The sequence below is a fragment of the Leptonotus elevatus genome, chromosome 6, assembly GCF_054856555.1.
Source record: "Leptonotus elevatus isolate MCC_2025b chromosome 6, RoL_Lele_1.0, whole genome shotgun sequence".
Classification (NCBI taxonomy): Eukaryota; Metazoa; Chordata; class Actinopteri; order Syngnathiformes; family Syngnathidae; genus Leptonotus; species Leptonotus elevatus.
In genome coordinates this window covers 8,397,118-8,409,590 of record NC_141244.1, presented here as the reverse complement: position 1 = coordinate 8,409,590, position 12,473 = coordinate 8,397,118, and the positions used below count along the sequence as shown (strand labels likewise).

Genomic DNA, 12,473 nt, shown 5'->3' with positions numbered 1-12,473 from the left:
TAGATGATGAACTATTTTTTCGAGGAATCAGAATGAAGCGTTTTAGAGAATAAATCCACCAAGTACCAAGCACATGGGCGTATGCATTTTTTTTTTGGTGCCAAATTCAAAATCAATTACTTTTACTCATTTGTTGTATCTCAGTTGAGTTCCTGATCTCTGTACATGCAAAGGTCTAAGGCATTGTGGTTTTTCAAGGAGCACTGTTTCGTATTTGCATATGTCCCTCCTCAAGATGAGGATGCCAAGGAAAGCTTAACTACTTGCTGAACATGATAGAAATCTGTCTCTGGAGTGGACTCATTCTGACACACACACACACACACACACACGCACCCCCCCCCCCCCCCCCCCCCCCACAATACAGGTATTCGGGACATATGCTCGGAAATGGGATCTTTCAATTTCAGATTAAAGATATAATGAAAATGCTGCACTGCAATTCACCAAAAAATGAAAATGATAAATAGTAGATATCACTGCAGTACTCACATTTATATATTAGCAAATTCACATGAGAATAAGATTTCCCAAGACACCTTTAAGAGTTGAAGAGGTAACAACTTTTTCTTGGACTGCAGTACAAAAGCTGTTCCATGTTTTGTGTTTCTCTGACACTAAATATGACTCTGTATACATCTATGCAATCACACATAGCATCTAAAACTGCTTCCGGTAACGCACAATGTTTAATTTCCATTGTTTGGATCATAATAGCCATCTCAGCCCCTGGGTATGCAAGCCATGTGTACCACCCACAGTGGCTGCACCGTGCAGCAGGAATTCTTATTTGCAGACACTGTATTCCAAATAGATTACCTCAACCCTGAACAGACTGGCTGGAATGACTAAAAGACAATTGGGAATCAATGATTCAGTTATAAAAAAAACACACACCCTAAGATTAGTTACCTTAAAGCATAACATTCCCATGTATGACTTTAGAATTAACTGATAGTATGGACGACGTGACTGACAAGCTAAAACTATTATATTGTGTGGTCTTACATAACCGAATATAGTGTCCTAAAGTCACTCAGCAGAGGTGTTGCTAAGTAAAAGGAGCCCAAACATTTCCTCTGACTTGTCTGAATATTAAGCAGGGCTGTGTAAAGACATTCACTGCATGCGCATGACAAATATTCCAAGGGAATGTCGAGCCAAGAGTTTTGCTTCAGAGTTGTGTATCATTTGTTATGAATGTTTTTTCTTTTAATTGTGTAGCTTACAAATTAATTGGACAAATAGAATAAACATACACTTAAAGACATTTTTGAATTAAATCTTGGCAAAGAGACCCGTGACTTAACACTTTTTGCCCATTGGTTAAACACGTTTTGCAAAATTTGGCTCACTGTGTCCAAACTCTGCACACAAGCAAATAAGTCACAATACAGGGAAATAAACCATTCACATCTATACCAAATTGAAACTCTGCTATCAAAACCTAACAATCCTTTGTCAAATTGTCATTCTGATGGCAAAACAATACCCAGTTGTGTCATATGAATACACACTCAAATCAGCAGCACCACACTAGTCTACTTTATATAAAACACAACAGACTTTTGTTTTCACAGTTTTTAAATTCACTTCCATAGAAGGCACTTTTTCCACAACAAATACTCAATACAAAATATTTTCCAGTCAATTCAGTTAAAGCAAAATTGAAACAAACTGCACAACACAACTGTGCGCAAGTGGGCTTATGGATCCTGCCTTCAACATCACAAACAATGTCTTCTCTAGCTAAGCATCGGGAGAAATATGCACTTGTGTGCCGAATCCATCCCTGGATTGACCTTACCTCAATGTCTCCACAGGCCCGTTTCATTGCCTGCAGAAGAGGCATACAGACGGGCATGTGTTCATATACATGCCATCTCCAAGCAGAAAAAAAATATTCTATAAGATTTAGAAATGGTGACTAAGGGGGGGAAGTACACAACCCCATATTGATCATGGTTGGTGAACCATTTCTGGACCAGAGCAGCCCGATGGAAACCAACATTATCCCAGACAACAACAAAACCTGGGCTGCTCTGGTCTGTCCTGTACCTGTGCATCATGAAGTGCTAGAAATGTGATTATGTGTTGTGCATTAAAGGGACCCAGTTTGGCATGATGGTGCAGTTTCCCTTGAAGACTTATGGCAGAAGACAATGCGATATTTCGCCCACGCTGCCCCGGACATGCACAATTGCCCTTTAGCCAATTATATTTTGTCCCTGTCGTCAGTTTTTGCTGGGGTTGAATCCAGCATCGTCAGTGTAAATACATTCATGAGGCTGGGAGCTCCATCCATATCCAAGATTCTCTGTAACAAAAATATGCATATTGTGGATGGTTTACTCAACGCACACAACAACATATAAAGAAACCGCTCCAGTCTTCTGAATGTATTTATGTGGTCCCATGCTAGCAAAGTTCTCAAAATAGCTTAACGGAGTCCTTCTTGTACCCAACTGATTGGTGTTCAATTTTGTAAGTAAGTGTTTTCACATGCGTGTCTAAGTATCTTCAATTAAACAATAAGTGTTATATTTTGAATAGATGTGTTTTCCCAATGGTGCCCTGAGATTTCATTTATGAACTAAGTGTTTTATGTTTCAAATAGTGTGTAGTATACAGGAGCCAGTATGTTACAAAAAGGAGCAAGTGTGTTACAGAATTGCAACTATAGTGTAAAGCAGCACTTTTGTTTAAGGTATTGTCACAACAACTTCAAGTTATGTTACTTTGGTTTAAGCATGTGTCTATAGTGTTCGAGCAATGGGTAAAAACTGTAAGTTAAAGTTGTTCATGTTTATTTTCAACAAATCATCAACGTTTCAGAGATTCTTCTTTTATGTCAAAGCAACACTCAGATGTTTAAAAAAGAAAAGAAAAATCTCATCTCAGATGTCTAACATAACTATCGGTACGGTAGGTAAAATTTATTAATTGATCTACCATGAGTTTAGGTAATACCTACTGTAGATCATTTTGGATCAGATCTCATATTTCTTGTAACAGTTTTATGTTCACAGTGTGTAGAATTTTCATTTCCAGTGTTTGTTCATTTTAAAACCTCACTATTAATTTTAATAACATGCAAAAATTATGTTCCATCACGTCAACATACATTTTTTTCACATAATCATAGGTCTAGTAATCGCTAATTACATAGGTCGCGATGCACCTAATAGAAGGCTGACATGTTTCAATGACGTTTTTCTGCTACGGAACGAGAAGAACTTCACAAATGTAGCAATTGGTGTTAGGCTTGTGAAGTATGGTCTTTCTGAGCCATGGTAGTGCGCATGCTTCAAAATGCATGTGCTATGAACTAAAGTTGCATTCCTGCATTCCACCACTAGATGGCAAAAACTAATTCTACACTGTCTCATTAAAGGTTTAGGGTCAAATTAGTTATTTAAAAAAATATTGAGATCTGCCTTTTACCACGCCTATGGTGTTCAACTTGCAATTAGTTCAAATTATAGCAATTCTTCATTCATTCTCTATTTCTCTGTATTGTTTGCCATCATTCGGACTAAATAAACCCCAGCCGAATTTGGGTAAGAGGTGAAGTACACCCTGGACTGATCACCAGTCAATCAAGGGCATACATAGACAGGCAACAATAGAATACCTGAGCGTAGATTTGAGCCCAGAATCTTAACTGTGAGACAGAATGCTAACTTGTCCGCCATGCTGTCTGCAGCAGTTCTTTTTGTTCCACTAATGTCATCTAAAAAGACTACCGGTAGCTTTATCTGTGGGCTGTTCCCGTACATGACATTTTTAAACAATTGTATCAAAATGTTGGATAGATACACTAAAACTGACGGCTCAACAATAACACAATCTGAATGATAAAGAATGGTTCTTCCTCATTTCCCCTGTGTCAAGATAATGACAGAGACTTGACTATTTGTATACTTCATAACTCACATCATGAGATAACATTTACCTTGTATCTATAGGCAAATGTTATATGTCCATGTTGTTCATTAGAAAATTATATTTGATTGTCAAGAAGAGTCGTTTCACAGTATAGCATTTTAGTAACATGGACATGTAGACAGACATTTTACAGATAGAACGCGTGCATGTTAGTGTATTATCAATAGGGTTTATGTGTATACCCACATCTGGAACACGGACACAAATATCAAATTTCACGATATTCAACTATTTGCTACATGCACACAAGATATGGGACTCATTATTTTAAAAACACTTGACTGTTAAGGTCAATTGAGGAGTGTATTATAAGGAATTCAATTGTCAGGCAATGTTACTTAATAATCACACCTCATGATGTAAGATAATGTTGAAAGTGCATATAGGTTTCTACTATTGGAAGATAAGTGGATTAACTACAGATTGTTTTATGCTGCAGCATAGTAAGGGGCCATGCAGGTGTTTCACAAAAAGCAGTTGTGGAAGATTGAGTTAACCATGACTCAGGAATTTGATAGTGTTCCATGTAATCAAAATTACACAACAAATTATGAGCAAAGTAATTTTTATGCAGAGATTATTCACCTGTAAATCAATACTGTGTATTGGGTAATGGTTGGTAATACTGTAATTTGTAACTGCAGTGAACTGAGGAGTTCCACGGACAGACTTGCATGTTCACTTTCACTTATTCATCCATTACTATGTCATGCTCAAACGGGGGTTGAATATCTGTTTTTGACTGACAGGATTCAGACAATGCTGTCAGCAGAAGTATTCATTTCTGCTACAGCTTCTGAGATTGTGTGAGTCCTGATAACATCCCAGCAGACTGGAACTAAGCCAGCCATGGGCAAACTGACCCTGCTGTTTGATGTTGAGGGTTGGCTCCAGGCAGACCAAGCATTGTGTCCCAAACAATGAACCCCAGACCCACTGAACTATAAACATGTCCCATTGGGGGCGTTTTCCTTCGAATATGTACTGGAGACACCCAAAGTCAGGAAACCTGAGGCGGCTTTTCTAAATTTAGTATCTTGGAAAAACTCAAATGCTGCTGAATTGGCATCCAAGAGCGTTTGTCTACTTTTCTGATACATTAATAATGCACTTGGAATGTTGACTGGCCCTGAGGTCCGGGGTGGAGGTCTCATTGTTTCTTGTATTTCAAGGAATTTAGTTAATGCCTAATGTGCAGAAAAAAATAATTCCCAAAATTTTAGAATCTTTGGCTAAATGTTGCCTTTTTGTTTGTTTTCATTTTTCTTTATGGCACTACATAAAATTCAACAAAATTCAAGCTGAAAAGGGAATGTATACGTGTACATGAAAGTATTAGTTGCAACAAGTTGTTGACTTTATAGCATGAAAATGAATTTACATTATTATTAAGGCCTATAGTGTACTCTGCATAACATGGAGTGTACAAAGATTTTTTTTGTGGAACATTGTTATACAGAAACGGTAGCAGACAAACCCGAGGAATCTTACCAAAAGCATAACAGAAAAGAGAATACAAATTTAAAAATAATAAGAAAAAAAGAGTAGAGCTCGGGGCTATCAGCAAGGTAAAGATCCTCCATTAATTTACACAATTCATCTGCATTTTGTTTTCTTCTTCACACATTTCAAGAATAGAAAGTAGGTAAAAAAAAAAATATATATATATTTTTTTTTAAACATAGAAATAACTCTAAGAAATACCATAGCCTATCAAACATTTTCTTTTGTCAAGAAAGAGACATTGAGCAATTTAGGGAAGAAGCTGTCGTACAAATCTCCCCAGAAAGAATGAACAAATTTAGAGTCATAAAATAAGTGTTCAGTTGTTTCAAATGTCTTCATCACAAAATAAACATTTGTTGTGGTCCAACTTAAAGCGCTTAATTAAAAATTCAGAAGAGGCATATACTCTATTAAGACATTTAGAGTGAGTTTCCTTTGCTTTTGGGGCAATGATTTGGATATGAAACTTCCAAATTATTTTTGGAGAAAATGTGTAGGATTGATTCTCTTTGAATAACAAATGTTTGTCGAACTGTGACATTAAATTAGGAAGTTTATGAGTGAAGTGACCATCCACCAAGAGCGAAGGAAGTGTTGGGTTCACATTACTTTAAAACTAATTACAAGCCATCACAACAACATATCTAGGTTGTACTGCCTTCATTTGACTTTGGCTGTAGTAACACTAACCAACCAGCTATTGGCGCTACTGAGTGTTGTCCGAGTATTGGCGAGAACTTCCGCTTCCTGTGGCTGGTCAGCTGACTGATGTTGCTGTCAAGAAACCTTACTAACGATGGTTCAATGGCAAGCGACAGTCGGAGTTAACATTTTATAATACGACACAAAGGGTTATATTTTTCTCGTAACGACAGCATTTAAATAAACGGGTGAGTAAATCATTTAAAATAACTCCGTCAACCTGTACTAACCAAGACAAATGCTCTTAGACCATTTCCCCCCAGAAAGCGGTTAATCGTTTTTGAATTTGCGGTCTTTAATTTTAACCATCTTTTATATTCGTTTTGCGGGTTTTGAGTTAACTACATGTCCAAACTTTGTTGCGGTCCGAGCGGTAGACAGTCTGTTTTGTTTTCTCCAAACACATAAAAGCCTAAATACATTGTTTCTCTCAGAAATAGGCTGGCAGCATAATGACTGAGTTTTGGTTAATCTCTGCTCCGGGAGAGAAGACCTGCCAGCAAACATGGGACAAAATGATGACGGCCACCACACGCAACAACAACCTTTCTAGCAACCATAAATTCAGTATCCCCGACCTGAAGGTTAGTGTGGACCTATCTGTTTCACCGGACTTTTGTTTTTCAGTTGCTTGACATCTCTTCATTGATTGATTTGCCATGAGAATTTGCAATGGTAACGAATCTATGGACTCGCGTTTGCCATCGTAGGGACATATGTGATGAGTGCCATGTTAGGAGTTGGATCACGTGGAATATACCAAAGCACAAATATTAAGGAAATGAGAGAAATTAATTCAAACTGAGCATTTACATCTTTTTTTTGTTGCAGATACAGCTCTTCCCTTGGATTTCAATAGTTAAAAATGTCCAGTCAGTGAATGGACCATACTGTTGAATATGGTCACAATGCCTTATTTCCTTCTTTACAAAAGATTTTAAATAAAATATTTGTATTTATTTTTTTCATTTAAGAATAAATAGAATAAAATGCACTCACCTAATGAATCCACTGTCAAGAGTAAGCCACCTCTGTGTAGGGGAAGCAGCCTTTAAACAGATATTTTGTTTGCATGTTGAAGTGTTGATTTGGTGAAGTTTTCATCCAGCAGCTCAGCTCGTCTGGTTTGGTTCTGTCTGTGCTTAAGGTGAAGTAACCCCATTGAACTTGATGCCAGACGGCGCTGCAATGTGCTCCTGGAACTTTTAGTAATGCATGAGTGGCCCTGGACAACGAGGCGCCATCCTAAGTACACAGAGCCCCCTAGTTGTCACTAGAGGCTGACTGGATCCCTGAAGCCACTGTTTAAACACAGCCTGCCTAACCTTCACTTCAAAATGAACCAAAATTCATTATAATTAATACTACATGTTTTGTTTGTTGCTTGTGTGTCCATAATTAGGTGGGTACGCTAGATGTCTTAGTTGGGCTGTCTGATGAATTGGACAAATTGGATTCTTTTGTTGAAAGGTAAGTTAAATTTGAAGTTTAGAATCTATATCTATACACATGCATATGCATTATTCCATGAGGTATGTCTTATTGTATGTAAACATTACCAGCTTCCAGACCGTACAGGTTTAATCCCTTCTCTTCTCGCAACGATGAGGAATTTCACGTGGTGTTGGGTCTAGCAAGACCCGCTGTCCAAACCTGGCAATTTGCAGTGTGGTGGCACATCAGCAGCTCTTTCATTAGTCATATTTATAGCCAGTGACTTATGTTCCGCAAGTGTGCTTGAACGTCCTCTGTCGTGCTTTGGAAATTTTGACATCAGAATCTCCCATGCAGCGTTGACTGATCTGTGGATATTGTCAAGAATGTGTAAGGCCAGACTAACATCTTGATTTGACTTTAGCTTGGCTTTAATCCAGTTCCTTATTGAAGTTCCCCATTTGTGTATGGAAAATGAATACTTGACTGCTATTGACATTGTCACAACAAGAACAAGATTGACATGGAATTGAACAGTAAACTGAAATGTGGCAAACTGATTTCATTAGAACGTTTTTTTCCCCTGCCTTCTCTTGGCTTCCCAAACTGTGTGGTGAAAAATCTTAAACTCCGAGTTGCTGCCGTGTTATAAACAATCTCACAGATTTTTTGTGAAACCTTTTTATGTGCATATGTATTTTTGCATAATATTTTGAAGACAATCTAGTGTTCAGGTTTTCAGAATGATTTCAGGCTGAATATGGGGTTTACACTGGCTTTGTGCATGCTGTTTGTATTGGCATAACATCTTTGATGACTCTGTCTCAACTGTTCACAGTGTAGTGAAGAAGGTGGCCCAGTACATGGCAGATGTCTTGGAAGATAGTCGAGACAAAGTGCAAGAGAACTTACTGGCCAATGGAGGTACAGCAATTGTTGTTCGGTTCTAGTAGCAAAAATAAATGTGATTGTCACATGCCTGATTATTCTACATTATACTGACAGTGTGAATAACCAATCACCAAGGAGGAAACATCGCTCATATTAAGGCTGCACATTGTTCCTCATTTATAGCTATTGCTGCCTGACAAGTCCTTTTCTTTCTGTTGAAATCTTTTGTTCACAGTTGATCTTGTCACCTACATCACACGGTTTCAATGGGACATGGCCAAGTACCCTATCAAGCAATCACTTAAAAATATTTCTGAAATCATCTCAAAGGTAGGAGGCATACAGGGAAATATGACATGGGGTTAGCAATACAAGTATACAAAATATTTAAGTTAATTTCAGAGCCTTATATTGTGTGGTACTCTTTATACCCTGGTAAATCGAGATGAAGAAAAATGAAATTATGAAATCATACAAAATATTTGTAACATTTTCAGAGTTACCGTGGTAAGTTCATGATGGGATAACTTATAACAGTGTGGTGTTTTGATGTTAGGTGTTCTAAAATAAACTATGTAATTGTTTTTTTTGTGATTCTTATTTTACAGCAAGTCACCCAGATTGACAACGACTTGAAGACGCGAGCATCCGCTTATAATAACCTGAAAGGAAACCTACAGAACCTTGAAAGGAAAAATGCGTTAGTGAGCTTTCTATGAAATGCTATTAATAATGCGGGGATATTTACAGTTTAATTGCAGATGTGCTAACCAGCAGAGGACAGTATATACTGCTGGTAGCAGCAGTGCCACAGTGGCTAGTTCCAGTAATAATGCAAATAGTTTGGATCATTATACTTGACTTAAAAGCAAATTCAGCGAACATGTCACTCCTTGACACAATACTTTCAGTGTGGTGTAACTTTCTGCTTGACCAATGCTTATTCAAATGCCAAGCTTCAAGAATCAATGACTTTTGTGCGCCAAGTTCGTGTGGTCGTAAAAGTCAGCACAACTCTGAAATGCTTTGTCAACACTGACCTACCTCACTGGGTGAAAGCTGTGTTGTTGTAATACTGTTGTCTGCCGTTAGAGGGAGCCTGCTTACGAGGAGCCTGGCTGACATTATCAAGAAGGAAGACTTTGTTCTTGACTCTGAGTACCTTGTCACCTTGCTGGCTGTTGTTCCAAAGTGAGTATTGATGTTCGATCAGGCACAAGACCTATAAAATATGGTGAAAGATGACCTGCTTTGTTCACCTTTCAGAATATCTTATGCTGACTGGCAGAAAACGTATGAAACACTTGCCGAGATGGTAGTGCCTCGATCCTCAAAGTAAGCAATAGCATGTGATTTTACAAGGTACTCTTTTACAGAGTGTTTGCTTCTGTGAAGTGTAGTATATAATTTCATAATTCAAAGATACACATTTACTATTGTTTTCTAATATGGCTTGTTAACACACAGTTTTCTTCCAGTCTTTTGTTTGAGGACAATGACAGTGGATTGTTCAGCGTGACCCTATTTCGGAAAGCCATTGATGACTTTAAACACAAAGCCAGAGAGAACAAGTAAGGTGCTCAACTGTGTTGAGATAACTGTGAACAGTTGTGATTAGTTATCTGGAGAACCAGGTCAAGGAAATGTAAATGTCAGTGAATAATTATATCAAAAGCGTGCTTTTTTTTTTTGGATTACTTTGAAAAGATTGACTTTCATTCAGTTAATTGCAAATCTGAATACAGTACATTCATGCAACCCGAACATCCTGCCTGCAGGTTCTCGGTGAGAGACTTTCAGTACAATGAAGAGGAGATGAAGGCCGATAAAGAAGAGATGACGCGGCTATCTACAGATAAAAAGAAGCAATTTGTAAGTGCTAGGAAAAAGATAGGATTATGACATTAGTTTCTTGACAATGACAGTAATGTTTATGATAGTAGTTATTGTGTTGCAAAAATGTTTGCCCATGTCAGAAAAAAAAAGTATTAGTCTTGTTGAGGAAGGACCTGTAAGTAACTGCATCGAAATGTGGGTATTGAAGGGAAGGTGGACATTTTGTGGCATTGGCCACTTATGACATTTCCACATAGAATTATACTTAATAAAATGCAGCCTTTCTGTACATGAATTGTACTTGTATGGTGCAGGGACCACTAGTTCGATGGCTGAAAGTGAACTTCAGTGAAGCCTTCATCGCTTGGATCCACATCAAAGCACTGAGGGTCTTTGTGGAATCTGTTCTAAGGTATCATGTTAGACAAACTGGACTACACTTGTCTTAGTAGCATTTGCATCGTTTTCCGTGACTCAAACTCTTTCCAGAGAAGTGTAGTAGTGTCGTGTTGTGATTTAACTGTTGGAAATATGGTGTCCCTCCAGATATGGGCTTCCAGTGAACTTCCAGGCCATGCTGCTTCAACCAAACAAGAAGATGACAAAGAAGCTGAGGGAGGTACTCAATGATCTCTACAAACATCTGGACAGCAGTGCAGCAGCAATCATAGATGTAAGTGCTCTGGATATGCATCTTACAGGTTTTACTTGTCATTTCAGCTTTACGACCATATATCAAGAAAAGCAAGTGTAAAGATGAGACGCTGACACAAAAAACCTAAAGCCCGTATCTCACTGAGGGGCCGCGCACGTGGCTTTGTTTGTTTCAAAACGTTGCAAAGCCTCTTGCCACACTCACTCAAACCCTCTTTATCCCCTCAAACCCTTTTTCTTGTCGCGGAGAAATTTTGAACATGTGCAAAATTTTACTGTGACAAGAAACGGGGTTTGAAAGTATCACAACCGACATCACATGCCATTCCTCTTGAAGGCACATATCTACGCAATATGTATCGTATTTTCTATACATTTTATGCTTTTTTGTTACATTTTAAACATGTCTGATCCTTGTGTTATACTATGTTTCAGTGTGTTTTGCACATATGTACATGTGTTTGCCATGCACATCACTGTATTTTTTCCTCCCCCCCAGTCGGCAATGGATATTCCAGGTTTAAATCTGAGCCAGGAAGAATATTATCCTTACGTCTATTACAAGATTAACTGCAACCTTCTGGACTTCAAAGTGTAAGACTTGCACCACCACCCTGTCTTCAAGGTGATGATCAAGATTTTTTTTTTGGTGTCGTGGAACAATTCTTCTCACTTGCTCCCTCCCATCTTCTTGGTGTCAGTCCTTACTGTCACACTTGAATGTCAATGCTGCATGCTCATTCCGTATGAGTCAAATACAAATAGACAAACTTATATCACTATTTAAAAGGAATTTTAAAGACTTGTTTACATTTGTTTTGAAGCCATACCTTGTGAAAGTCATGATGGACAGTCACATTGTTACATTTCTATTCCACATGTGCTTGTGAGTATTGATAACTACGGCTTCTGTATTGATGTTTAGTGATTTGTGTTTACATAAATGAGTTGGGTTGCATGATTGTGAGTGTCAAAAACACAAGTGTTGTCTTGTATATAAAACGATCAAAGAGAAGTATACCTGAACATTGCTGATGAAATCTATTGATAACCACCCATTGCAAATTGTGTGAATTGACAAACATACAGTAAAATAAAAAACAAAAAAATATTTTTCATGTCATTGTGAGTTAACGCTCATGTATTCATACAAGTCTCACAAGACAACATACAGGACAAGGAAAGGTCATGTCAGAGGATTGGGGCATACTCAAGAGAGCAAAATAAACACCCATATCACACAGTATACCAGAATATTAAGCCACATGCTGGTCTCCAGATTTAGCACCGATAGGGCAGAGAACTTTGTATTCCTTTTACTGATATGCTATCAATTTGTCACAAGAATGTACTTTTTTTGTTTGTTTAATAGTCATCGCATTTTTCATTTCATACATTGTACATGTTAATTCATACTGCACAGTCATACGGCCACTTTGTTTTTGCTTGACAGTTAGTATGAAGGGATTAATATAAATAATAATCAATACAATAAAGACATC

At 37.8% G+C, this 12,473-nt stretch overlaps 1 protein-coding gene across 1 annotated transcript; it reads left to right on the top strand.

Moving 5' to 3' along the window:
- The first annotated feature begins 6,190 nt into the window (after nucleotides 1-6,190).
- On the top strand, nucleotides 6,191-12,082 carry LOC147171930 (V-type proton ATPase subunit C 1-A-like). Its single transcript, XM_086079343.1, has 13 exons — nucleotides 6,191-6,344; nucleotides 6,591-6,740; nucleotides 7,559-7,626; nucleotides 8,429-8,514; nucleotides 8,717-8,811; nucleotides 9,090-9,181; nucleotides 9,574-9,672; nucleotides 9,748-9,816; nucleotides 9,960-10,052; nucleotides 10,260-10,353; nucleotides 10,632-10,729; nucleotides 10,864-10,990; nucleotides 11,471-12,082. Exons 2-13 carry the CDS (start codon nucleotides 6,609-6,611, stop codon nucleotides 11,567-11,569), a joined length of 1,152 nt encoding a protein of 383 aa, XP_085935469.1. The 5' UTR covers nucleotides 6,191-6,344; nucleotides 6,591-6,608; the 3' UTR covers nucleotides 11,570-12,082.
- Nucleotides 12,083-12,473: the final 391 nt, after the last annotated feature.

What these genes read in the sequence shown, in the direction of transcription:
- LOC147171930 (XM_086079343.1), top strand. Translation starts at nt 6,609, where the DNA reads ATGACTGAGTTTTGGTTAATCTCTGCTCCGGGAGAGAAGACCTGCCAG. An exon ending in TTGGATTCTTTTGTTGAAAG is followed by an intron (nt 7,627 to 8,428) that starts GTAAGTTAAATT and finishes AACTGTTCACAG; the next exon opens with TGTAGTGAAGAAGGTGGCCC. An exon ending in GTGCAGCAGCAATCATAGAT is followed by an intron (nt 10,991 to 11,470) that starts GTAAGTGCTCTG and finishes CCTCCCCCCCAG; the next exon opens with TCGGCAATGGATATTCCAGG.